General features: G+C 48.5%; 2 protein-coding genes across 3 annotated transcripts in view; both read left to right on the top strand.

Moving 5' to 3' along the window:
* The window catches only part of MAP4K5 (mitogen-activated protein kinase kinase kinase kinase 5), a 72,495-nt gene extending 67,693 nt beyond the window's left edge, over window positions 1–4,802 (top strand). The window contains exon 33 of the mRNA XM_074821169.1: window positions 1,465–4,802. Within this exon, the coding sequence (XP_074677270.1) occupies window positions 1,465–1,552 (88 nt within the window). The 3' untranslated portion in view covers window positions 1,553–4,802. The remainder of the gene's footprint in view (window positions 1–1,464) is intronic.
* A 1,904-nt stretch (window positions 4,803–6,706) lies between these two features.
* Window positions 6,707–25,919, top strand: CDKL1 (cyclin dependent kinase like 1). 2 transcript variants are annotated; one of them, XM_074821173.1, is made up of 9 exons: window positions 6,707–7,013; window positions 13,074–13,195; window positions 16,330–16,402; window positions 18,653–18,743; window positions 19,473–19,673; window positions 22,591–22,673; window positions 23,204–23,260; window positions 23,894–24,049; window positions 24,907–25,919. In XM_074821173.1, the coding sequence occupies exons 1-9, from the start codon at window positions 6,846–6,848 to the stop codon at window positions 25,006–25,008; spliced, it is 1,053 nt and encodes a 350-aa protein (XP_074677274.1). In that variant the 5' UTR covers window positions 6,707–6,845; the 3' UTR covers window positions 25,009–25,919. The 2 variants fall into 2 exon arrangements, with proteins under 2 accessions (XP_074677274.1, XP_074677275.1); XM_074821174.1 differs by lacking the exon at window positions 23,204–23,260.
* The last annotated feature ends 539 nt before the right edge of the window (window positions 25,920–26,458 follow it).

Consider the following 26,458-nt stretch of genomic DNA (forward strand, 5'->3'; position numbering starts at 1 on the left):
GCAGCTTATCCAAGAGACAGCTGAAGTCTTTGCTTTGCACCTGACTCATCGAGGACCCACTGTACTTGATCACAGAGTTGGAATTGAGGATCCCTGCCACTGCTGACCCTGAGCTCTCAAAAACACAAACACCGTGTGAGGTCTGACAATGCCTACTCTGCCTGTTCTGTCTGTTATCCCCCTTGTGCGGACAGGCAGTGGTAATTCCCTTCCCTGTTACTCCTAGCAGAGCGAGGGGCACTGCAAGAAGGAGCTTATGGAAATTTTTCTTGCGTGCTGGAATTGGTACCTTTCAGTGGCTCATATTTCCATGTTGGGCTGGCGAACACAGGAGCATCCTAAACACACAGAGGGATGGGGAGCAGCGTCTCATCAGGTTCAGCTTGCACTTTTATAGAAGACATGCATGTCTGAATAACAACTTAGTGCAAAGCTCTTTTGGGGGTTGGAGATAAGGTTGAAGTCCTGCTGTGTCCAGTTTTGCAGAGAAGCCATTTTCTTTCATTCTGATTTCACTGAACTGCCAAATCTTTTGTTTTGTATTTTGCCATCTCTGTACATACGGAGCAGGACTCTTTTCTACCACTCAGGTGAATGAGATGTGGTAGCACCTTTTTGTCTTGGATTGCTTAAGAACTACCAAGTTGCAGAAGTGAAGAGCAGGGACAGAGGCTGTTAAGAGTGAGACTTCATTTGAAAACTTTGTGGAATGTGACATGGGAGGGGAGTGTGTGTGCAATGCCAACCCTGAGACAGGCTCCCTTTGAGAAATCTAACTCGGAGTTCAAGCGACACATTTGGCTTATTTGATACACAGGTAGAAAACAAAAAGCAGAGAAAAAAGTTTAATCTTAAAAATGACAGGAGAGGGACATTAAAAATGGCAGGGAGGGACAGGTTTTCCAGAGGAGCCTACAGGAACATGATCCAGCAGGACAAAGGCTGAGATGGGGCTGAGTGTTCCCAATGAACCCATCGGCTGATAAATATTTAGAAGGGAGGAGAACTGTTTAGGTTAGTGGCTGATGCTTATCGCAAGATGTAGGAGGTATAAACGTAATCGGGGTGCAGATGCCAGGAGGGTTGTGTCTCCTCACAACACTCTGGCTCTGAAATAACTTCCTGATAGAAGCAGAGGACACAGCTTATTTCAAGGTGGAGGATGTCTGTTTGGAAGAGGTTTGTAACACACTGCATGTGCCTTGTGGTTGAGAGGGGGCAGATTCGGGTTCAAGAAGCTGCTTCTAGTCCTCTGTTCCTTCTATATTCCACTTCAAGTGTTTTTATCAGAAGTGACGCTGGAAAATGAGGGAACTGATGTAAAGAATAAAACACCCGAGGTAATTTAAGAGAACCTAAATCCCTCCAATCTGTAGAAACCTGGGAGTTCCTTCTCGGCAGTTACACCGTGCACTTCGTATTTTGCCACTAACCTTTTTGGACTGTGTTTGTGTTTGATTGCAGGGTGGTAGTGTTAGAAAGCAGGCCAACAGAAAATCCGACTGCACACAGCAATCTCTACATCTTGGCTGGACATGAAAATAGTTACTAAGCAACAGTAACCTAACGCAAATAACAGAGTGAATTTGCCACACAAGGAATAAAGAAGCATTAGGAAACTCAGTACAAGCGGGACTGTGACTTACTGTTTCTTTTCTGGATGCCTAAATGATGTTTTAGGGTGGAAATCAATACATTTTTGCAGCTGGGAACAGCTGGTTCTGTCTCTTGCCACTGTGTGGTTGGTTATATCGAGTTTGCTTAATAAAAGCTATGAGAGAAGTAGCCCTTTACTCATTAGTTATAGGGAAACAGAGCCTTTAAAAAATGTTATGCAGTAAAGGTGCCATAAACTGTTAAATATTTTACTTCCCTTGGATTTTCCTTACATTCTGTAGATATAGATATAGTGCTGGCTGTTTCCCTGTTTTATACTGAATCTTATTCTTAATAAAAAAGATTTGTGTAGGAAGTGGAAGTATCTGCAAAGCTTTTTGGTTTTAAATCTGCCATTCAGTATGGCTTTGTATAATAGACTATTTAATCCTTATTTATTAATCTGCTGCTAGAATGGTGTAATGTATCTAACTTTTAGCAAAGGAAGGTTGCAGAGCAGCTTTTTTTTTTTTTTTTACAATTGTATAAAGATTTGATTATTCTTTTTTTCTTGTAGGGATGTAGTGCATTATTGAGGGGTATGTTACAATGTCGGTTGATCTTGTAAAAATGCAGTTTTGTACAACAAAGTATTTTGTATTGATTTTTTTTTTTTGCCTGCAGAATTGCTATAAAAGGGATTTTCTTATTTACTACTAGATGTAGGGTGTGTACACAAAATATAATATTGATATCGGACATGTTGCTCCTGGGTGGGTGTGTACAATATACGTGTGTGTGTGTGTGTGCATGTGCGCATGTGTGTTAAGTTGACCGGCAGTGTGTATTTTTTTTATATATATATATATTTATATATATATAAAAATGTACAAAATATATATGCTTTATTTTCATAAATTAGGGATAAGCCTTGTGACGTGAAATGGAAATTGTACCTGGTCATCATCCTTAATGAATGAAAGTATCATGTATCGAACTGCCCATGACGTATAGTTTATTTATACTATTCCAGAGGGGAGCCGATAGCGATAACCGACCTTAGGAGCTTTTTTATTTGTACAGCCATCCAGCTGCTGTCATCAGACAGTCGTTTGGAAATGGTTATTTCCCCGGCTGTGTAGTATAAATAAATATGATAAGAACCAGTATTCTATGTTAAAGCTTTTGATCACTTTTTCCCTTCCCCTGTTTTGTCACCTGCGTTTTTCTTTCGCTTTTTATTTCTCCATTAAAGAGTCACATCGGTTCCTTTTGTCTTCCTCATTAATTAAAATTCTTGAGGTACCATTAAATATAAATATAGACTGACTACAGGACAGCATCTGGTTTTACTACCTCACATTAACCTGCTAGCTTTGATGTAAGTAAACACGGTCCCTAGGCAGATACAGTAGCAGTTCATAAACATTTAAATTGAGGGTTTTTTTAATTAATTCCTGCAGCACACTGCCGTATTGGGTTTCTGTGATCTGCTACCCCAGGAAAGGCAGGTTAGAAGCTTGACACATCATTTTAATAAAGCAGTAAAGGTAAGTGTGTTACGAGGGCTTGGCCTGGCTGACGGCTCTGCTGACGCCGCGGAGCCGGAGCGGTTTGATCTTTAAGTCACCACCTGAGGAATGGGGCGCTGGGTTGTCTGCTTAGGCATGGGGCTGCGTGATTCATAATTTACCACTCAGCGCACGTGATGACTCAGTAATGGCTGTTTGTTACTAGGTACAGCTGGAGTTTTATGTCGTTCTGAAGGTCTGGGAGGAAAAATAGACCCGCACACAATTTAGCATTTTATCCACTTAGCATTGTCATTCAAAACTAATTCTTGTTGTTGACTTGATAGTTAAGTCAAGCTTTTCAGTTCTGAAACTCTGTCAAAGTTTAATAAATAGTAAGGGTACAGCTAAAACTTAAAAATCAGTCCACGAACAATGTATTGAAAATGTGGTCAGCTGTAACTGGAACAGCAGTATTGAAAGTAGGACATGTAATTCTTGTGTTTTAAAGAAATCGAGTTCTCTAGTACTGAAATTACTTCTCCATAGGTAAAGTGATTGGTGATTAACCCTCAAATGGTATAACTCCTGTCTACAAAGACTTTAAAATGAAAATTAAGACAAAGTGAAGCACCAGCTGTAGATACTGTAGAGCAAATGCTTTCACTTAACTTACCTCATTCACTGCAAACATAATTTTGGCATCATCTTTGAAAACACTTAAAGAAGATCTCTAAAAGACTAGAGAAATCTGTAAATAAAGTATGAATATTTATGGGGAGTAACTGGAGTAAATAACTATTAGGTCATGACACTGTCATGCAAAAGTAATCAACTGAAAGTGTTTTTCTTTGAATGACATGAATGACTGGTGATTTGCTGAATCATAAAAAACGAATCTAGAAAAGTCCTCATTTAATCAAACCTCCTTTTTTTAGCTGTTAAAGCATTTCTAATGGCATATTCTGAAATGCTTGGTCTGGTCTGGTTTTATAGACAGTGGCATTTTTGGCATGATCTGCAAGATACCGTTCCCTAGCGTAAAACCTCACTCGTTACTCTTAGCGGAGTACAGCACAGCGGATTTGCATGTTTTATAGCTGAACCAGCCAGTCTCAGTGACTCCGACTGGTGTAATTTGTATTTGTTAGACTGTTTAAGTTGTCTGTATCTTTGTATGTTTTTGTGACATTTCAACCAGGGTTGAGAAAGCCTAGTGTGTGGTTTTGGAGTTAATAAAGCAAAAGCTTGCTCACCCCCTCGTTACTCTTTTTGACAGCTATCAAAGTATTAGTTATTTGATGCATAAGGTTCATGTATTCAACTTGAAAGCCTTAAAACAGGCTCCCAGTGCTCTTTGAAGTACAAACAGTATTTGAAGAGCAGCCTGTAGATTAGTCTGTTTTGATTTCCTAACCAAATTCATTGTAACTGAAATATGCAACTGTAATGGTGATGACATCTCTCTAAAAGATGAAAGGTACAACACATCAGCAAGCCACTCTCTCTCTGAAGGAAAAGGAGAAGACCGGGAGACTTTGAGATGTACTTTTTACCTTGTTTAGTCATTAGATTGTAACTGAGACTCTAACTGCACTCGTTCCAGTTGGTGTAACTAGGCTTTGTTCCACATAAATTTCTGTTGCAGTCATTTCAGTCTATGCCAAATAAACTATGCTTTATTGGATACCTAAATGTGGTGTGGTAGACTTGCTGGCAACCTTATTGGACGTATCTGGAAAGAAGCTGCTCTCCAGGTTTCATGGCAGTCAGGGGGAAGGGCCTTGTCCAGGCCTGGCCACTCTTCTCAGTCCTACAGACTGTCTGGGAACCCCACGACATCTCCTACCTATAGCGGATCGACTGGAGGAAAGGGAGGGCTGGGGATAGCACAGAAATGAGAAATCAGAACAGCAGTGGCAAACTCTTTCCAGATTCCTACTAGCCAGCCCTCTGCTCCGGCAGAGCCCTGCTGCCAGTCGCCTGGAGTCACCACGTGAGCACACGTGAGTTGTTTGGCTTGAAAACCAGAGGCTGGCTACCTTGTGCCTGGCTCATCGGGAAGAGAGCGAGGTGGCCACTGGGCTCTGGAGGGTTGCTTAGAATAAGAAAACTGGAACATGAGCATTTGACAGTCCACCCTGGACACGGCAGGATCTAGGGCGGTTTATACAAGCCTCGCCCTCGCACGTTGGCCACCGGTGTAATGCGAGTGGTTCAGCCCTCGTCCATCTGTACCCCAGATCCTCAGGGATGTGCTGAGGTAGAGAGAAAAGGGGGTTTGTGAATGTGCCTTTGGACAACACAGCCACCAGTTACTGGTAAATAAATAAATATATACGGATAAATACTCCTCCTCTGCAGAAGATTGTTCCCACTGTGGGTGAATCTCAGCATCAGGCTCTAAGTGTTATCTGGGAAAGCAATTTAGATTGTGGACTGACCTGCCATCTGACTTCTCATCTGAGGAGCTTCCTCAGCAGCGTAGTCCTTGGACCTCTCTGAGGCAGCTCTGCGGGTCTCGGGGATCAGACGCTGCATCGGAAGCCTTCCTTGGAAACGCTGTTGAGAGTTGAGTTGGCTCACGGTGTTGGTCAGGTACTTTCATTAGAAGTCTTGATAGAGCTGGGAAAAATTTCAATGGCAGGATAGTTCTGCCAAAAAACACATTAGTCATATTATGCAGCCTCTCATTTTTAAAGCGTGCAGAGAAAGAACCAAAAAGAGAGGGCATGTGCGGCAGCTAGGGCAGGAGGAAACTGCTCATCCCCAAGGCTTAGGAAGAAAAAGAAAGGGTGGATCTTTTGTGCTGAGTAGAATTAGGAAGCACCCCAGGAAAGGATGGGGGACGGAGGAGGCATGAGGTGGAGTAGGGTGTTCTACACAGATCTCCAAATCTACTACTGGGAGTAACTGCCACCATAAAAAGCCCTCTTTAGGGTATGAGGAAATGGCTGAGGAGCCAAGGACCTAAACGGATGCATGAGGAAAGATCCTGTGAAGATAAGAAATGGAAACACTCACTGAAAGGGTCCAGCTCCTGGTGGAAGCTCATCAGGTGGCAGACAGACACTTGAGGTGCTTCAAGTGTAGAATGAGGAGATGTTTGAGGGAAATGCACCGTTTCTCAGGCCCCACACCAACGCCGGAGCAGGAGGGGCTGGCTGTGTGTCAGCCATCGAAGCTACGCCCGTGCCTGGGCTTCCCAAATCTGCCACCCCTGGGGAACGGCCTCCCTCGTGCTGTGGGCTCTGGTTGAAGCTCGCAGACGCTGGGGGAAATGTTCCCTCTTCCTCCCACCCCTGCAAGGAAATTTGAGTAAAAAACCAGAGTTCCCCCGAGAAAAAGCAGAGCGCTGGGGGTAAAGACAAAATGGTGCTGTGGGACACAAAGCCCTGAGGGAGGCTTGGCGGGGGCTCAGCGCCCTGAGGGGTGCGTGTGGCCCCGTGAGAGGCCATGGGGACTCCCCCTCCCGCCCCGGCTGGTTTTGGGGTCCCCCGGGGTGGAGGAACCGCCTCGGGGAAGGCGCTCCCCTCGGCCTGGCACCAGCCGTTCCCCGCCGGGGAGACCCCCCCCCGCCCCGAGGGCCCGCCCCGGCCCCGCCGGAGCTGCGGAGGGCGGGCGCGGTCGCTCCGCCGCCGCGGGGGTAACTGCGGGCGCGGGGGGGCCGCGGCCGCTGCTGTGGCGCTCTGAGGCGAGGGAGCTGCGCTGGGGCGGCCCCGCTGCCCGCCCCCCGCCATGGAGCGGTACGAGAAGCTGGGAAAGGTCGGGGAGGGCTCCTATGGCGTCGTCTTCAAGTGCCGCAAGAAGGACACGGGGCAGATCGTGGCCATTAAGAAGTTCCTGGAGTCCGAGGAAGACCCGGTGATCAGGAAGATCGCCCTGCGGGAGATCCGCATGCTGAAGGTGGGTGGCGGGCGGGCGCCCGGCCCCGCTGGCTCCTCGTCCGCCGCCTCCGGGGCGCCCGGGCCGAGGGGGCTCCGCCACTCCCGGTACCGCTCCCGGCGCGGCGGCTGTGGCGGCTGCGGACTGTGGGCCGCCATTGCGAGCCCGGCGCCGCGGCCAGAGAGCCCTGAGGGAGCTGCCGGGGGAGGGGGTGTGAGGGAAGGAAGAAGGCGTCGTGAAGAGTCTGGGCGTGAGGGCAGCCATGAGGGGATGGGGTGTCGTGAGGGGGAAGTGAGGAGACGGGACATGAGGGCAGCTATGGGCAGATGGGGCGTCGTGAGGTGGGAGGCGAGGAGATGGGGTGTCGTGAGGGGGAAGCGAGGAGATGGGGTGTCGTGAGGGGGAAGCGAGGAGATGGGGTGTGAGGGCAGCCAGGGCAGCCATGAGGAGATGGGGCGTGGGGGCAGCCATGAGGAGATGGGGCATGGGGGCAGCCATGAGGAGATGCGCTGTCGGAGCAGTGAAGAGAAGGGGCCTGAGGGAGCGGTGCATAAAGTGCCCAGGTCAGTCAGCTTCTGTGAGAGAAAGCTGGTGCCAGTGCCAGTCCGACCCGTTTGGCCAGGGATGGACATGCCTCGGGACGGAGGTGATCCTCCTCAGCCCAGGCTCTCATGCATCAAAGAGCATTGGTGCAGGTGGGAGCTGAGACCCCGCAAAGAGCAAGCTGCCGGGTGCCTGTAGACTTCTGCATGGGTAGTGCAGTAGCATCAACAAAGTCCTCGCTGTGCCCTTTAGAGAGGGATTGACCCAGACTCTGTCCCCCATCAGCGATGTCCTGGCCGGTACAGGCACAGCTCTGCCCTTAACCAGCACCACCTGTAACAAGCCAGCCGGCAGCAGGCCCTGTCTGTGTCCAGGAGATTCCCCCCAGAGACAAGGGCTGTTGGAACTGGTGTAAAGCTCATGAGCAAAAAGTGATCCTAGGTAGCATGAGGTGGGAGACAGCTGTGGGGCGCAGCTCTCGTAGCTCCCTGCTTAATAAATCTGCCCCAGTTCCTCCTTAAAACGCCCTTTCTGAGCCCCTGGTTGTGGGGGGTTGCAGTGTTGGAGGGTGAGGTGCAGGGCTGTGTAGGCTCCGAGGTATTCACACGTGGGAGCGTCTGCAGAGCAGGCACCTGTGAACCATGGCAGCACCTTGTTTTTGCTGGTCCTTTCTGGACTTCTGTGTGAGGGCTTATCCTCACATAGAAATGGGTCACTCATTCAGCCTCTGTGTTTATTTTCCTGGTGAAATAAAAGCACGGGAACATTTGCAGTGAGTCACGCCCCAGGTCCATCAAGCATGCAGAAATGAGGAGAAACCCAGCAGAAAGAGGGAGATGGGGTAAGGTTTTCTTTCACACACCCAACTTCTGGGCAAAGTTTCTGGAGCCAGAGGTTGTACCCTTTGCTCCATGCTTAGCAGACATTCATAGACTGTTGGGAGTTTGTCCCATTTCTTTTTGAAGTGGTATTCATCTGGACTCCACAGTTTCCTGAGGCAGTGAGTGCCACTTTAGGAATGCGTTGTGTGAAAAAGTATTTCCGTTCATGTGTTACGAACTTGCTGCTGGGTGGTGGCATACAGTACCCTCAGGTGTGTGCTCCGAGAAGTGGAGGGTGTTGTTCCCTTTTCGCTTTCTCCGAGGTACTCACGATCTCAGACACCTCCATCATCTCCCCATCTCCAGCTTTCTCTTTTCCATGCAGAAGAGCCATAGCTTTAAAACACTGAACTGATTAAAGAACCATGTGAACAGCATGTTGGTTTATGATAAATTTTAAAATAATGACTTCCAATAGGACTCCTTTTTACAAGAAACATGCCGTTCAGATCCGACACAATGCATTCTTGTAGACAGTCAGTGATTTAGGATTTGGGACAAAACCCTACAGAAATCCACAGAGAAAGATGTTCCATTTTATTTAAAACTTCTTTCCCAAAACTCATAGCCCCTTGGTCTCTGATTTCTTCATGCTGTTCCCAGACTTCACTGCCTGTGGGTATTTGCGTAGCAGCGGTTGATACTCATTGCACTCAATGTTCCCTTCCATCGAGTTAGCTTAATTTGCTTGCTGGGAATCAATTAACTTTCAGATTTGCAATTAAGTGCAAGATTTCAGCAGGTTACAGTATTTCTGGTATTTCTTTTCCCAAAATCTCTTTGTGCTATTGGCTTGTCTTCTATTGAGCATTTATATATAAAGAAGTGGGTGTTTATTGTCAAAGGAATATGAAGGCCTGATTCTCTACCCGCTGCAAAAAGAGGCAAGATAAGCCTGGATGCCATCCTGAAAGAGCCATCATCTAGGAAAAAAGCATATTTATTTTTCAGTTAGATTTTGGGGAGAAGCAACCTAAGTTTTTCTCCTGTCTGAAGCAAATAGATGACATGTAGCTGTATCGTTTTAGTAAACAATGCTGGAGATGCATTAAGATTTAAATGATATTAAAAATCCAAAAGGAAAATTATCATTGCAGAAGTCACTTGTAATGGAGATGGTAACTGCATCGTCTTTAAGGGTCCAAAGCTGACAGCACTGCAGCTAGCCACGGCAGGATCTGTGTCGGGGCGCTGTTGATTTTAACAAGTGCAGACCTGCTTGACTATCTTTTCAACTTTTTCTCTGTAAATAGCAACAGTTTGTTTGTTTGTTTGTTGAGGTATTTCCTGGCTTAGGCAGAACTAAGTGTTTGTCAAAGATGTGGTGAGATTGTTTCATCAGTAAAAAATGTAGGGCCTGATAAATTATTATTCTGTACAGCAAATACCTTGTAGACAAAGGGCTTTTGATGGCCAAGAGCCATGGGAGGTGGGGTGGGAGAGCGGAGCAGTATGCAGAGTCCTCAAACACCTTGTGTGATCCCGATTCCATAGGGAAGGCTGGAAATACGTGAAAACAGAGCGAGTCTGGGTATCAACCCATCAGAGCCTGCTGTTTCCAGAAGGATGTTGTCTCCCCAGCCCTCGCATGGAGGCTGAGACAGTTTTTAGCTCTGACATTGCAAAGAAGATGAGAGAAAATACAATGCAAAACTGGGTTCATATACGAAATAGAAAATAATCCCTATCATTTTAGCACAGGAGCATTTATAACTTTGGGGGAAGGCCCGTGCAGGACATCTGGCCTGTGCGCAGAAGGCGACACATGGCCTTGTCACCCAAGCAGGGCGCAGGGAGGGGAAAGCCCATCCTGGTGCTGCCAGCAACTGGCCAACCGGCAGCATTGGTAGCCTTAGTAACTGCTCTCTGAAACGCTGTGCCGCCAGACGGGGATGTTGTTAGGGACACTGGCAGATTTACGGTGGCTTTGTGCGCACGTCTGCCTGCACAAGAGACGTTTAGAGTCAGCCCGGTGACACCGACTGCCTGGAGAGCCCCAGGCATGGAGCAGGGCACAGGGAGATGCTCCCTGATTAAGCCACTCCTGTGTGTGCGAGAGCTTGTTCTTACAGCTGTGTCCCCTTGCAGTGTCCCCAGCTCAGCCAGACCTCGTGCTCCCAAGCCCAAGCTCGCTCTCTCCAGAAATTCCGGCTCCACACGCACGTGAGGATGGCCAGGACAGAGTGTCCCCAGGCATGGCCTGCCCCTGTGAAAGGCCGACTCCTACAACCAGCCTGTAACTGCCACTGGTTTTCCAAACAATCTATTATCGTCGATTTAACTTTCTTCTTGCTTTACAGTCAGTTGGCCGTTATTTCGTCCTGAGCTGTCTCTAAAAGTGGAATCAAAGCGCTGCAGAGATTGTCTCACCTGCCTCCTCCCCGCTGACAGGCTTGGCCGTGCCCAGCAGTTTGTCCATGTTGGTGGGCAGATCCGAAAGCAACAGAGGAATTGGGCACCCATTACCCAGCGTCGTTGCTGGAGGCCCAGCTTATCTCTGATATCTCAGATACCTCTGTTGTTGCTGATCTCTGGGAAGATAACATGTCGACACATGGAGTGCGTGGAAAGGGAGGGATCCACTTCACACGGTCTATCGGGAGCTGCTTGACTGGTGAAGGAAGGGGCCGTACCAGAGCCACGGCAGCTGCCTGACTTTTGTGGTGGGGTCTAAACTGGATGACTGGGCTTTGTCTAACGTGCACGTGGCAAGTAGGTACTTTGCTCGATGTGGATATGCTTAACAGGCTGGGTGGCACGGTACGCACACAGTTCCCAGGAGAGTCGTGATCGTTGCTGGGATTGTCAGCAGCCTTGCAGGGCGTGCTCTGTATCTGATCATCTTTTACAGAGTGGATAAGGAAATGAGGAGAATGGAGATACCACTAGATAAATACCAAGCTCGAGAGGAGTTACAGGCCTCCTCCCTTGTGGTTTAATGCTTTCACTAGCAGCCCTGCCGGGAGGAACGTGAGGGTGTGCAGAGGAAGCCCATCTGTCGTGCGAGGTCAGGAGGCATGGCCAGGGCAGAGAAGGTTACACTGACAGTCAGGCCCTGCTGACGCTGTCGGGTACCTTGTGCTGGACAGGGAGGGCGCTTGGCGCACAAATACTCACCGTGGAGGACTGAGGAAGTGGTCAGATCTTGGTTTGATCCAGATGGGCGCAAAGATCTTTGATGCTGGCAGATGGTTTACACGGTGTTGGCAGGAGTGAAGGAACAAGCCCTGTGTGCAGTAAGAGATGCTGTTTAGAAACATCAGCTCCTTGCTGCCAGTTTGCAGGACGGGAATAGGCACCTTCTGCACACCGACAGGGACCCTGCGTGTTGGCATATGGGCTCAGTACAGTCTGGGTTCAGTACAATGTCCCCCAGAGGCAGTGAGGTCCCTGGAAGGTCTCTCTTTACAAGGAGCTTTTGCAGTGACACGCCTGAATAAAATTACGTTTTCACAGCATGCCCATCAGAGCACTGAAATGGCCCCTGCCGTGTCCCTCCTGCTCGTGAGGTATGGTGGGGGTCTTCTACTGACCTGCTCTTTTACTGAAGTTCACTGGTTAACCCCAGGATTCAAGTCGTGGATTTTGGTGATTTTTCACCTCGGGGCTAAGTGGACACTTCCCCAAACAGCTGCATTCCTCAGTTGAGGCCCCTCACAGTTTTCTCTATTCTTGACTCTGCTTCCTTCTCCTTTACAGGCTTTCCCAGATAACTCAGAGGCACATTAGAAGCCGAGGTTGGCGTAACTCCTTGGCAATGCCCTTTCCAGCCTCCTTGCTTAGAAATGTGTTTGCTGTAAAGCCTTGGCCAGGCAAAGCCCTCGTGGCTACAGGTCCCTGCGAGCAGAGGGGATGGTGCCATGAGTCATCTGAAAAGAAATAACATTCCTAAGTTGGGGTTGGCTTTTCTTTGTTTCCTTTTCTGAAGGCTGTGTTGTGCCCCTTGGTTCAAGCCCTCTCCAAGCCCTCTCCCAAAATGCGGGCAAAGGAATAGGAAGTGAAGAGCTCCAGTGGAGCCCACCCTCACCTCTTGTGAGGTGCATTTGAATAACCCTGCTGTGCTCAGGCTTCATGTGTGGTAAGAAGCTGAGCTCCCCAGGAGAGGAAGCCCTCGTTTGAGCACATGAAGTGGATTGAGAGGAAGAGGAAGAAGCAGCAATAAAAACGCTACTAATTATCCTCTCCACATTCTGACAAGAAGTTGGTGAAGCTGAGACCACGTGCTTTACTTATGCTTATCTGAGGAGCTCTTGGTTTCTCCTGAACGTGTGTTTGCCTGCTGCAGGCTCGTACCGTGTGGGATTTCCCAAGCTGTTCTCCAGGGCCAGCTGCTTTTCACTGTGGGGCAGTCAAACACTGGATACCTACAATGAAAGGCGCTGCTGGGATAGCTGTGGGCACCATGATGAATTCTTTATCTATGAGCATCTTTTCTAAGAGGCACTCGCTGAAGCCAAGCTGACTTGTCAGTTCCTAAAATAACTACACCCTGGGCTGAGCTGTAGCTGAGCTGCTGCTTCGCGTCGTGCTGCGCTTGTGTAAAAGGTTTCAGCTCGAGGAATTGAGACCCTTGTGGGTAAAAGCACTGTGTGTCCCCCCCTCCTTTACCCTGCTCCCCCATGCAGTAACTAACCAGCCCATCCACTGTGTGTTACAGCAACTGAAACACCCCAACCTGGTGAACCTGCTGGAGGTGTTCAGGAGGAAGCGGAGGCTGCATCTGGTCTTCGAATACTGCGACCACACAGTTCTCCACGAGCTGGACAAGCACCCCCGGGGGTGAGTGGCCTGTCTCTCACGGGGAAGCTTTGAGCAAAGGACTTGGGGGTGTCTATGTCGTTGCTGCTCTGCAGAGTTTTCAGAGGAGTTTAGTTACCAGAGAGGTTTCTCAGTTCTGTGCCCAGGTCTTGCTCCGTTCCTGTGGTTTAGCAATGACGTCCAAAAGAATTGCCTCTCAGCCTGCGTGCACTCCTGCCCAGCACCGCTCACCAAGGAGACGGGGGCGCTGATCCTGCGTGGTTGGGTGATCTTGGGCTGGCTTGGCACCGGCAAACCCCAAGCCAGGTGGCTTGGGGGAGTCTTGTGTCTCGCTGCAAAGAGGTCAGGGCTGCTGGGGGAGACGGGCTGGGGGCACACAACCCTTCTTCCTCCTGCTCCCCAGCTGTGGGTGCACGTCACTGGGGGAGGCTGTGCACACCCATGCTGTAAGCACCCAAACCATACACAGTCTGTCGTGATGTCAGTGATGACCCGTATGATAGAGCAGTGACTTCCAGCCCTCTGGCATGCTGCAGTGCTGAGGAGTAGGTGTTGGCTGGCAGGAGTTACCAGGAGCTCTGCCTGCGCCTCTCTGCACACCCTCAGGTCAGATACCCTCTTCTTTAAACGGGTGCTTGCACAAAGCGTGAGCTATGCGGGCAGAAGGAACGTTCTCCAGGACAGGGTTTGTTCTTTTGACACATTCTAAATGTCACTCTGGCTAAATACATTGTCCCTAATTATTCACAGTGACTTGGTGCTGTGGAAATGCTAAGCAGAAGTGCATAAATCATTTTACAGGCCTGGAGCTAAATGAATTGCCTGCAGGAGACTAATTGGGGATTGAGTAAACAAGCCTGTTATTCTCTTTCTCCCTGATGTGGAACTCTCGAAGGAGAATGGAGCATGCTGATAGCAGATAGCTTGGTGAGCAGCTTTCACCCCAGTTTGAACCTATTCCCCTAGAATCTGTAGAGAGGGTGGATAACCCTCTTTGAAGAAAACCCTTCACATTTGCCTTCTGTTCATCAGAACAGCTCCAGTGTGAACGAATGTGTAATGCCTGGTTGCATACATCGCTTTTGATCTTTGCTACAGCAGATGGTCAAGTCCTTTGTGGTCAGGATGAAGATGGGTGGGCACACGCCTCTTTGCACCATGTTTCCAGGTCATTTGACCAAGTTCATCCCCTTGTCAGGCTGTCAGTGCATCACTCCCATGATCTAGGATGTTTCTGGGTGCCTTAAAGAAAAAGCCAGCCTTTCTGCATATTGTTTTGATTTAGTTTTTTGTTGGTTTTTTTTCTTTATGATGAATCAGAAGCTTTTCAGCATTAAAGACATGAAATAAAATTGGATTTGAGCTTGAAAGTGCCAAGACTGTCACCTCTGCCTTCTCTGGGGTTGTTGAAGACCGTTAGACAGCCAAGGAGGTTTAAGAACTGTCGCACAGGAGAGGAGGCTGGATCTTTAACAGAGTTTTTCTTTCTCTGAAGTGTTAGCCAGCCATTGGAGGGAAGGAGAGGAGATGCAAACCAAGGCAGAGCTTTATGCTCTTGTGGGAACATCCTTCCCCATCCCATTTTGGTTACACCTCTGCTCCGGCCAGTCAGTGACCTGACAGCATTGCAACTCAAAGCGTACATCCACACCGCGGATACCCCACCGCCTCCGACGCCCCGAGCGGTTGCAGGGTGTTTTGCTGATTAAGGATATCAATTAAACTCAGACACCAGAGTGAAAAGAGTAGGCATATTTTACTGGGGATAACTAAATAATGTAACAGAATACAGAATACATGCAGTAAGACAGAATAATGCACTTAAAGCAAACAAATAGGAAAATACAGGGTAATGCATCAAATCATTACTACAGGAGAGAGAGAATAGTGGTTAAGAAAGACCCATCACCACTTGGACCCGTTACCATCACCCAGACCCGCAGGCGCTGGGCAGCCCCGGTTGCAGCGAGGATTTGGAGAGCCTGTCCCGGCATTGGGAAGTCCTACGTGGTGCGTCCACCCGTAGGTGAGGCTTCCAAAGTCACTGTGAGCGGGTCTAGCCTTATATACCAAAAATCAGCAAGCCAGAATAACTGACATCTTTGTTTTGAGTGGAAATATCTGGGTTCATCCTCCTGTTGGATTCCACCCAAAGCCTGGCCAGGGCTCAGCAGGGAGAACCAAGGGAATTTCTAACAAGGCTGAACACTTGGGTTCTCAGCCTTGAACAAGGATGAGAAAGGAAAGTTGGATATATTCTCTCAGCATTTCATCCTCACTACTGATTATATTCTGTCTAAGCTGCATCTTTCACTAGTGAACATACATACTTTGTTAATGACTACATGCTAAGTTAGCAGCTTCAGCTCGGGGCCTGTTGTTCAGGCTTCAGTACTTCCAACACTTTAGCACTTTTTACATCAGCACAGGTGGTTTGTTATAACCTAGCACAATACCTGCTAGCACAATGGTTATCAGTTATAAAATATACAGGATTCATCTATAGGTCAACTCTGGCTTGGGCCTGTTGTCCAAGCCTTAGCACCTCCCAGAGGCAGAAGTGCCTGCTGGAATTTCAGGAGTGTTGCCAGGAAGCCTGGATGCTAAGCACAGCCACGAGACAGGATCCAGCCCGGACTTGCAGGCCCTGAGGTGTAGTCACCAGCCATCAGGCCTCGTGCTGGCTGTGACAGTGGTGCCAGACACTCTGGTGTGCTCTTAGCTGCCATGAATCCTCAGAGCTTGTTGCACCGACTGGATTTGGAAGCGGATTTGACGTTCCTTTTGATGCTTCTGCGATGCTCGGAGGGTAACAAAGCGTTGCTTCATGCAGGGAGGTGCAGGCAGAGCTCAGCCTCGGCTCTGAAACATGGGAGGAGGGACAGGAGCCTCCACCATCAGCAGCCCAGCGTGACTGGTTTCCTGCATTGATCATCTGATCAATGCACTGAAGGTTATTATGTATTTCTTGTAACTTATTTATAGCAAGAAAATGCAGCTAGTGGGTTTTTTTCTGAGTTTTTTGGCTTGTCCCTGACCGGGTTTTGCTCAGAGATCCCTGTACAATGTCAGCATTCAAAGGCCTCCCCTCCCTTTTCCTGTGATAGTGAAGTTATTTTTAATAGCCAATATAAAAATGTGCTTTTTTAAAACAGGGTGCCGGAGCATCTAGTGAAGAGCATAACCTGGCAGACCCTCCAAGCTGTGAACTTCTGCCATAAACACAATGTAAGTCCCCTAAACGGCACTAACGATAGCTGTAACACGGCTTTGGAGGGGAAGGAGATTCTCTTGCCATTTTTCTGATTACAGAACTTTCATGGGACGAAATCAGGTGAAATTTGATGTTTTCAGCAGGAAACATACATCTGAATTATTATTGAATACCCAAAAGAATTGCATTTACTATCACACAGGTCCCTTGGGTTTGCTCTCGAGGAATGCTTTGCACTAATGACCCTAAGGTCATTAGAGAAGCTTTCAGGCTGAACAACATTAGAACTGATGTTTAGAAAACTGGCTTAACATCTCAACAGCTGAGACCTGAGCAAAGTGCTACTGATTCCCCACAAAGTCCTTCTGTTGATAGTTGTAGGCATTGAATCACGTTACCAGTTAAAAGGTTTCAAAAATTAGATACAGTAAACCAGTTTTACAACCCTTCCTCTGCTTTCTGGAGGGAAATGTGCACGGCAAGTATTTTGTAGAAAGCAGGGGGGATGCTTTAAAAAGCCAGGAAGGAAAGAAGCCTTTTGGAGAAGTTTTTTAGGCAAACTTAGCTGTAATTGTCTTTGGTTTTGTTTATCTGCCAATACTTGAGATTTAAGAGTCGGGCAGGAGATCACTGTGGAATGGGTGTTTTGTCTTTGCTGGGAGAATTATGTCCAGTTGAGCCACAGGAACTTGGCCATAGGTCTGTACTGCTTCCAGGATTTGTTGTTTTTCTTCTTTTTTCTGTTCCTGCACTCAGTATGAAAGATTTCATGGAGTTTTAAAGCCAAGGGAACAATGAGATGTGGCAGTCTGACCTGCTGTAGATCACAGGTAATGAGGTTTTATGCAGCTGCCCTTTTTGGAACTCCATGGCACTGATTTAACAAGCAGCATTTCAGTCCTCAGGAGGAGACATGATAATTTACCGCCAGCTTAGCTAGGAAAAGTCCGAGGTGTTTGTGCTGAGGTGATGGTAGGGGAGGGACAATGTGAGCCAGACCCTGGTGATTTCAGTAGAGCACACCTTCCACACATAGGCAGAAGAAATGAAGGTCTCTGTTAGTGTGATCAGCAGAAACTCTTTCCCAAGCCCAAATCCAATCGCTGTGGGCTTTCAGCAGGCAGGGCGACTTCTCAAGAATTGCAGAATTGCTGATGTTGGAAGGGACCTCTGGAGATCATCTAGTCCAGCCCTCCCACTCAGGCTGGGTCAGCTAGAGCGGGCCGCTCAGAAACTTTGCCAGTCAGGGTTTGAATATGTCCAAGGATGGGAGGCTCCACAGGCTCTCTGGACAACCCGTTTGGGTGTTTAGCCACCCTTACAGTAAAAAAAAATAAAATAAATGCTCATGTTTAAATGGAATGTATTCCGTTTGTGCCCACTGCCTCTTGTCCTTTCTCTGGACACCGCCAAGGAGAACCTGGCTCAGTCTTCTTCACCTCTTCCCACCATGTATTTATGCACATTGATAAGATCCCCCTGAGCTGTCTCTTCTCCAGGTTGAATGATGGTCCCAGCTCCCTCATCCTCTCCTTGGATGTCAGATACCCTAATCCCATAATCATTTTAGTGGCCCTTCACTGGGCTCACTCCAGTTCACCCACATCTTCCTTCTGCTGAGGATCCCAGGGCCGGACACAGAACTCCGGATGTGTCTCAGCTGCGCTGCGCAGAGGGAATACCAGGCTCTCTCTGGCATCTACAGGGATAGATAAAGTCCCACAGCTAAACCAGAGCTTTCATCTCATCCGTGAGCTTTGCCAGCAAAATCATTTGCTTGTCTATCAGTAAATACAGCTCAGAGACTTCATCCAAGAACTGAGCCCAGAGGACCTACGCGCCTCTCGTTAGGATCTCCCCACATAATTGTGGAATGGAGTCCCTTATTAGGAGTGTGTTACACAGAGCTGCCTCAGGTGAGCTGCGTTTGCAGAGAGCCAGGTTGACCACAACCCTCGCTCCTCCCGCTAGCAGATTCCCAGCTGGTTCTGGGGAGCTGATGCGCTGTTGTCCAAGCGATATGGAGCTATGCAGCTGACACGGGGAGCCTGCACGGCGTCTTATCCCAGAGGTGGGGTGTAGGCAAGGTAATTGTCCTGCCTAGCAGGACGTGGCTTTAGCTGCTGCGAAGAAATCCTTTCATCTTCTCTTTCAGCAGGAAGCCTGGCACAACGTGCAAGGGGTATGTGGCCGAACTAAGAGGTTCTTTATCCGAGGGCCAAGTTAAATACTTGCTTCTAACCTTGGTCTTTTTCTGTTTCCAGTGCATCCACCGAGATGTAAAGCCAGAAAACATCCTGATAACAAAACACTCGGTCATCAAACTTTGTGACTTTGGATTTGCTCGCATACTGAGTGAGTGCCCACTTGCTACTTACCCGGATTGTTAACACATGAAAGCTCAAATGACGCGTAGGATCAGGCTTTCAAACACCAGCAAAGACTCACTTGTCTTTGTCTGATGCACGTGTAAATCATCCTATATAAAGGCTGGCATGTTTTCACAGAAAAAGGCTGGGTAGAGATCCCCAAAGCAGCTCAAAGGGAGCTAGCTCAGACACCGCAGTGCCAAGTGCCTCCGTAAACAAACTCTTTCTGAGCTCCCCGCTGCTGCCACTGAACCACTGGTGGTGCTGGCGCTGGTGGATAGAAGTCGGCCTTGGGCATCTCAGAGCTGCCCAGCCCTTATGCAATGCTGGAGACACAGCTGGAGTTCCCTGGCAGGAGGAGCCCCTCTGACAGAAGGCGCTGTCTCTGCAGACAATGGCTTCACATTTTCCATTGTAAATAAACCCCCTAATCTGTTTTTTTTAGCTCTTGTTCGGACAAATCACGTGAGCTTTGAGAACTGGCCACTGGCTGGTGCAGGGCCCTGCTGTGGAGCTCTGCATATTTGCGTTTGGAGAAAAACATGGTCTTAATTTTTGCCAAATCTGAAGCATTTCCAAAGTTGGGTTCTGCTAGTGGCCAGTGACTCACCCTGTTTCTGTAGCTATTGCCTGCCCAGGAGGTGCCCCAACAACAGATGGTGGCTCGTCTGCATCGTTCTGATCCCCCACTCCTGTTTGTTTCTCTCCTTCCTAGCTGGTCCCAGTGATTATTACACCGACTACGTGGCTACCAGGTGGTACCGCTCTCCAGAGTTACTTGTGGGGGACACCCAGTACGGCCCTCCCGTGGACGTGTGGGCGATAGGCTGTGTCTTTGCGGAGCTGCTCTCCGGGGTCCCTCTCTGGCCTGGCAAGTCTGATGTTGACCAGCTGTACCTCATCCGGAGAACCCTGGGTAAGTGTCCTCGCTGCTCCGGCCAGAGCCTGCGTCTTCTTGATGCCTCAGGCAAGACTAGAGCTTGCCTGGGAGGATTTGCCTCTGTGGTGGGAATTGGGATTAGCTGGGAGGTGAATTTACCCAGTGGATCTCTCCCTTTAGTAGGTGCTGGCTTATTTGAGGTGCTGTTTGAGGTTTTCCTGGCATGACTAACGCACATCTCGTTAGGAGATTGTTTAGTTGGAGGAACAGATATTGCTGCAGGGCCTGGCAGGATCTGGAGAAGCAAAGTTGGCATCCACATGGGCAGTGACTGTTCTCCAGAACAAGATCTGTGGGGTGGAATTGCTTTTGGCTTGTACGAGCCTGCGGTGCCGGGCCGAGGGCTCGCCATGGACAGGGCTGCATAAGCAGGGTCACTGCCTGCAAACTGCCTGAAACCCTCCTTCTGCTCTCTTCAGCACTCGTCGCCTCTGGGAAGCTGGGTCTGGTGCTGGGCAGTTTCAGAAAGATGTGGGATGTGTTAGGTGGCCACCGGATGCCCCTCCTGGTCCTTTGGGCTGGCTCGGTGACTACTGGGGGGTGTGGGGAGCACAGGGCCAGCCCCACGGCAGGCACAAAAACACCTGCCTCTGCTGCTGGCCTTTCCACATCCTCGGCTGTCTCCACACAGACAGAAAAAGGAGATGCCTGTAGCAGACAAAACCAGGAATGTTCTGCATAAAGGTTTGAAAGATCCAGGTACTTTTTAGGGTTTGGTACCAAGCAAAGGGGTCCCTGCCTCTAGATAATGAGTTCATCGGTTCATCACAGCTTTGGAGGCCCCACAAACATTGCTGGTGCCTGTTGATGGCTTGGGAAAGAGAGTATGAACATTCAAGTTGTTTGTCTGTTCCATTTCTTTGTCTTTATTCACCAAGGAATTTCAGGAGCCGCTTCGCATTTGGAACAGAGGTTAAATCAAAGAGCCATTATCCCTGTAACACTTAAATTAATCCAGTCTCATTAGTTCTATTTGATCTTGGTGTGTGACATCTGATTTCTGGGGTGGAAAGGAACAACCCCTCACTTTTAATTGCAATTTGTTGGAATGAACTGAGAATTGGAATTTTTACTGAGCAGCTTATAAAACTATAAGGGTGACTAATGGCTTTAAACAGATACACTCCTTAGCTAGAGAAATAGTTCAACGTCGACTGCGTCATCCTCCAGAATACATTTATGCCAGTGTTAGGTGAGCTAGAACTTATTTTTAATGATAGGGTTTTGGCCAGAAGAAGTTCCCTTTTGATGCAGGTGCTGGACTGAGGCAGTGTTTGCAGAGAAAAGCTCCTTGGTCGAAGCTGTGTAATTGTGGTGGTTTGGCTGTTGTCCTGGCTCTTTTGTTACGGATTTGATTTTAACCTTTGGCTTGCTCTGAGCTGCTCTAAGCATCAAGAAAGGGCCGTGAAGCTGCACTGGGGAAAAGCTACAGCACGTTCCTGTTGGTGCTGCATCTCAGCTCTTTTCTACACAGCATCCTCAGGCATGTACAAAAAGAATTTCACCCAGTGTGAGTTAAATTTTAATGAAGCTGGAACGCTTGTGGTTTAGCCTGATCCAGTGGTCGGAGAAGACATGACTGTTTATGCAGACAGGCTGTCTCTTGGGAAGCCTTTTCCTTTGAAAATGCTGAAACACTCCGCAGCAGTGCGGAGAGCAGGCCAGGAGAGCCCACAAAGCCAACAAAGCATGCCCACGCTGCCGTGCAGCCCCCTCCGGCTCCGGCCGGTCACTCCTCAGAGCCCAGGGCCGGTCGGTGATGTCTGATGTGAGCAGGAGACTTGGCTGCTGCCCTGATCTCCCTTAACTCCCTGATCTCCCTTTTAGTCTGGAGAAGAGGAGGCTGAGGGGAGACCTCATGGCCCTCTCCAACTCCCTGAAAGGAGGGTGCAGAGAGGGGGGATGAGTCTCTTGACCCAAGGAACAAGCGCCAGCACAAGAGGGAATGGCCTCAAGCTGCGCCAGGGCAGGGTCAGACTGGCTCTTAGGAAGGATTTCTTTGCAGAAGGGGTTGTTGGGCGTTGGAATGGGCTGCCCAGGGCAGGGGGGGAGTCCCCATCCCTGGAGGGGTTGAAGAGTCGGGTTGACCCAGCGCTGAGGGATCTGGTGGAGTTGAGAACGGTCAGTGTGAGGTTCATGGTTGGACTGGAGGATCTTCAAGGGTTTTCCCAACCGAGATGATTCTGTGATTCTAACACTCTGGGCAGGCTTGCAGGGCTGTGGCTCTGGAGTGCCAGACCCCAGGGTGGGTATTGGCCCAGCACCCTCTGGCTCTGATGCTGGAGGTGTTACCCCGCTCCCGACGCACAGACCTTCCCTTGGGCCAGCGCTCCATGGTGCTGGCGCAGAGCGGACGTTTCTGTGAAACTTTCTGCCTTGCCCAGCTCATTCCCTGGTGTTCTACCGAGGGGCCTTTTTTGCTAGTGCAAAGCCAAATTTGCAGTTTCCCAAATAACGCAGCGATAGGATCTAGGCGCTTGGCATGAGGAGATATAGAGAAATACATATTTTTCAAGGCCCTCAGCTGTAGTGGCCGCTCTGCTGCCTCTCTGCTGCACCGCGCAGGAACTCAGAGCCTGGAAGATGCACCAAAACTGGGGACTCCTGCTCCAAAAACTGCTCCCACCAGCTGAATTTCTTTGAGCTATTTACAGCTGGAGGCCCTGGGTGGTTGTGCCTCCTGTGCACTCACCCAGCTGTGTGGTCACTCATGTCCTAGGTGGACATTAGTTTTCAAAAAAGAACATTTTGTCGGCTCACTTGATGGTACGACATCTCTTTAGATGTTCTCTTGGATGGTGTCAGCCTTGTTAGAGGATATAAGCTTGTTCAATGCTGTAAAAACAGCAAATTAACCCAACTTGTTTTTTTTTTTTTTATTTCTTGGCCAAAGGGGATCTCATTCCCAGGCACCAGCAAGTGTTCAGCACCAACCAGTTCTTCAGTGGGGTACGAATTCCAGACCCGGAGAGCATGGTAAGAGCTCCCTCCAGACACGCTTCCCTTGAGCCTAGTGCTACCCAGCAACCTCCCTGCAGTGCTAAAGAGATGTGGTGTTCGCCCAGAGAAATGTTCCTGCTTCTTTTTACCCAGAGTACCCATGCTGTCTGCTCGGGAAGCAGAGATGGAAGAGCCTCACTTGCTCAGCTCAACCAGTCCTTTGCTGCGCAGTGCTTTTTCCCCTTTCCAGAAGTTTTGCCCTCTACTTTGCCAGTAAAATATTATTTGGGGGTGGCTGAACCACTCTCATGACATTTTAACCGATACCCTGTGTAAAAGCAGTCAGACAAATCCTTAATCTCTGCTCCTTCTCGCCCCTTCTGCTGTCACAGCAGCCAACCTACCCATCCTCAGCAACACCAGGCAGCTCCCCCCCAGGCACAGGCAGCAGCAGAGGCATTTTGTGAGGTACAGGTTGTGTTGCTATGGAAAACTGACTCTCTGTACCCTGATGAATGAAGAGCTTGCTAATATGAGTACACTCACTGGGGTTTTTTTCCCTCCAGGAGCCATTAGAAATGAAATTCCCTAACATTTCATACTCTGCTTTAACTCTCATGAAGGTAAGAAAACTACAGCTGGTGGAGCAGCTCTGTGCTGAGCCTTGGTAAATGCAGTTCTGGTTTGCTTATCTGCTGGGGAATGGTTTGAGAGTTGGCCTCTGAATTATCAAGAGATTCATTGTAAAACAGAGCTGGAGGGCATTTGGAGAGGATTTTTAATCCACTCTAATCCACTCATCTTTGCCATGGAGATGGAAAACATGATTCCCTTGTAAAGATGCAGTGAATGGAAACTGTGAGGATGGAGACATTAAAAGGAAGGTGCAGCTGTGGGTAGTATTAGCTACGCTAAACACCGGAACAACACAGCCAGTGCCACAGTGGGTTCCCCTAAGAAAGTTGTTCTAGTTCAAATGAAAGTCATGGGATTAACTGGTTTTTGGAGGCTACACCGTACAACTGTAACTGTCCTGCTGGCTGCGATTTCTCTTTCTGCCTCGTGGTAATTGTTCAGTATTAGCTGCTTTGCAAGCTTCATGCTGACTCTGAAAAGCCACTCTTAGGAAAAAAAAAAATAAAAAAAATTAATGCACATATCTGTGCGAATACTCGCTGGCTGTGGAGAGGAACTGGAATTGGGCAGACCCCTTTAATGAGTGGTTTGTGTTGATCCTTTATTTCATCTTTTCTAAGGGTTGCCTTCGTCTGGACCCTGTGGAGAGGCAGACGTGTGAGCAGCTGCTGCAGCATCCCTATTTTGACAGCATTAGGGAGGTGGCGGATCTGGGGAAAGAACATGAAAAAACGGCTCGGAAACCAGCCAGGCTGGCTCGGAAGCACGTGCCAGGGGTAACATTTCATAGTAGTATTTAATAGTCTGTGCCCGAGGAGGGGCTGGGTCTCTTGGGTTGGCTCATGCTGGCAGTTAATGGTGAGCGAAAGCTCCTGCATTGAACCGATCTTAATTTTAGCCTGAGGAGAAAAATGAACCTCCTGGCTAATGAGGAACTTGGTGCAAAGTGAATTCTGCATCGCAGCTCCACTGCAGCACCGGGGGAGATGGGGTTTACCCAGGACCGGGCGCTCCTGACACAGAACAGGATGGGCTTGCACGACTGGTTTCATTCGGAGTTCTCTGGGATCTTTTCAGTGCTTTTAAATCCCAAATTCCAGAGATGGCAAAAATACCCCGTTCCGTTTGTAAGCGCTGACGGGATGCGATCCCTCACTCGGTTCCAGACGTTGCTGGGTGTTTCTGCTGCTGGAGTTGCCAAGCGAGTGTCTCCCTGCCCTGTCAGTCTTTCCAGACTCCGGCCCAAGTCTCCCAGCCCGGCCTGGGGATGAGAATCATTCAGCAGCTCCTTCCTCCCGTCAGCCATGTTCCCCGCGGCAGCTCTCAGAGCTGGGAACGTGCGGGGAAGTTGGGAGGTGCAGGATGGAGAACTGCTGCGGGATCAAACCGCCTCGCCTCTTCCGTTTCTGCAACATAACAGTATTTTTCTTGTCCTGGATGACTGGAAGAAATACCGTTATGAGCTGTTCTGGTTGCAGTCCAGTTGTAGAACACCAGATCCGTGACTCTTAGTTGGAAAAATACGGGGTTACAGCACGAGTAGTTTTATAGCTTATATTCCATTTGACGAACAAAATGCTTTGTTCTCATTTCAAACAAATAACACACGCTCTGTAACTTCCTTTCGTTACAGCACCTGCCTCAGTTAACCAGCTGTAACGTTCTGCCAGCTCTGGACAGCAAGAAGTACTGCTGCAAAACAAGGAAATTGAGCTACCATTTCCCCAACATCTAACCGGTTGGCAGATTAAAAACTATTTATTGCTCAAAGTTCAAGTCATGCAGAATTTATAAAAGGAGGGTACAGGGTGGGAAACTAAATTAATACCTGTTATGACAGATACAAAAGTGGTCTGTGAAGTAACGTACTTCAGGGATGGAAGGAAAGCGATGCACTGAGAACTCCCCAGTTTGTGTTAGTGTTCTGTGTACAAAGGAAAATACATGTGGTTTGCTTTAATTTGTGATTGTATATTGGTTCAGGATTACTGCAACCCCATGTTGACAGTGTGAATTTAAAAACTCTCGCCCATCTCTCACCTGTATTTCAGACTTGGCAGAAGAACTGCAACCTTGCCAAACAAATCAGGGGCTCGCTGTGTCCAAACAGGAGCAGCACTTTAGGCTGGGGCTAAGTCACTGATCCTGCATAGTGCTGGTGCAAGTAGCAGGCAGACAGATGTGCATGTTTGTGGAGCGGAGCCTGATGAGAGGCCGCCTAATTGCTCCCATTAGTTAAAAACCTGCTGAAACGGCGCTGCGTTAAGGATCCGTCTGCCTTTATAGCTCACCCAGTATTAAAAGTCCCAGTAATGACCTAATGGAAGGCTCAGCAGGCAGTTACCAGGAGAACGTTTTAATAATAAAACCTGGTCTTTAGGCTTTTCAGCTCTCCTGCCTGTTTCTTCCTTGCATTGTGATTTTTATTTGCTGTTTCTGTCTCTAGCGAAGTCACTTGCCTGTAGTGTTACAAAAATTGGTTTTATCAGAAGTAAGTCATTAATAGAATTTATAACATTGGCCAGACACAGGCAGGAGTTCTACCTAAGCATATGTATTAGACTAATTCTTGGGGTTTGTGTAATCTCAGGATGTAATATTGTGTTGATTTGGAATAAAAGAAATGTAGCTCATTTTTCCAATTTACTGGATGTGTTTTAAAGTTTTCCTCCTGGGTAAGGAACATCCTCTTTCTACCTAAAACCTAGAGCACAAACATTTTCTTTCCCAGTGCTGTTCTGTGTTCAACAACAGCAATTTCAGCGGGACAGGTGACATATCCTCACAGCATACCTCTGTCTACCTTTTATTTCCCATTATAATTGAATATATTTCATCCCCAGCACAGAGTCCATAGGTAGTTTTGGTTATGCTCAGACAGCTTTGAAGTTTGCCCAAGGGCCATTTCAGGCCCCTAATGCTGCGTAGGTGCTGCAGCTCCGGATGCAGGAGGGAGCCAGGCAGGGAATTCCAATTCTGGACGCCATCCCTGCCCACTCTCTGTGAGGAAATACCACGAAGAATCAGCCCCACGCTGCAGCTACGTTATCCCTTCAGTGCCCAGCGGCGCTTCCTGCAGAGGACGAGCCAGCCGTCAGGGACAAGAGAGGAGACTCTATTATGCAGCGGTAGCTGCATCTGAGACATGACTCCAAAATCTGCTTTCAGGGAGCCACTGCCTACTG

Source organism: Strix aluco, chromosome 4, assembly GCF_031877795.1.
Source record: "Strix aluco isolate bStrAlu1 chromosome 4, bStrAlu1.hap1, whole genome shotgun sequence".
In the NCBI taxonomy this organism is placed as follows: domain Eukaryota; kingdom Metazoa; phylum Chordata; class Aves; order Strigiformes; family Strigidae; genus Strix; species Strix aluco.

Coding starts and splice junctions, on each gene's coding strand:
- CDKL1 (XM_074821173.1), top strand. CDS start 6,846: ATGGAGCGGTACGAGAAGCTGGGAAAGGTCGGGGAGGGCTCCTATGGC. Junction 16,403..18,652: donor ACTTCTGCCATAAACACAAT/GTAAGTCCCCTA, acceptor TTCTGTTTCCAG/TGCATCCACCGAGATGTAAA. Junction 23,261..23,893: donor CTGCTTTAACTCTCATGAAG/GTAAGAAAACTA, acceptor ATCTTTTCTAAG/GGTTGCCTTCGTCTGGACCC.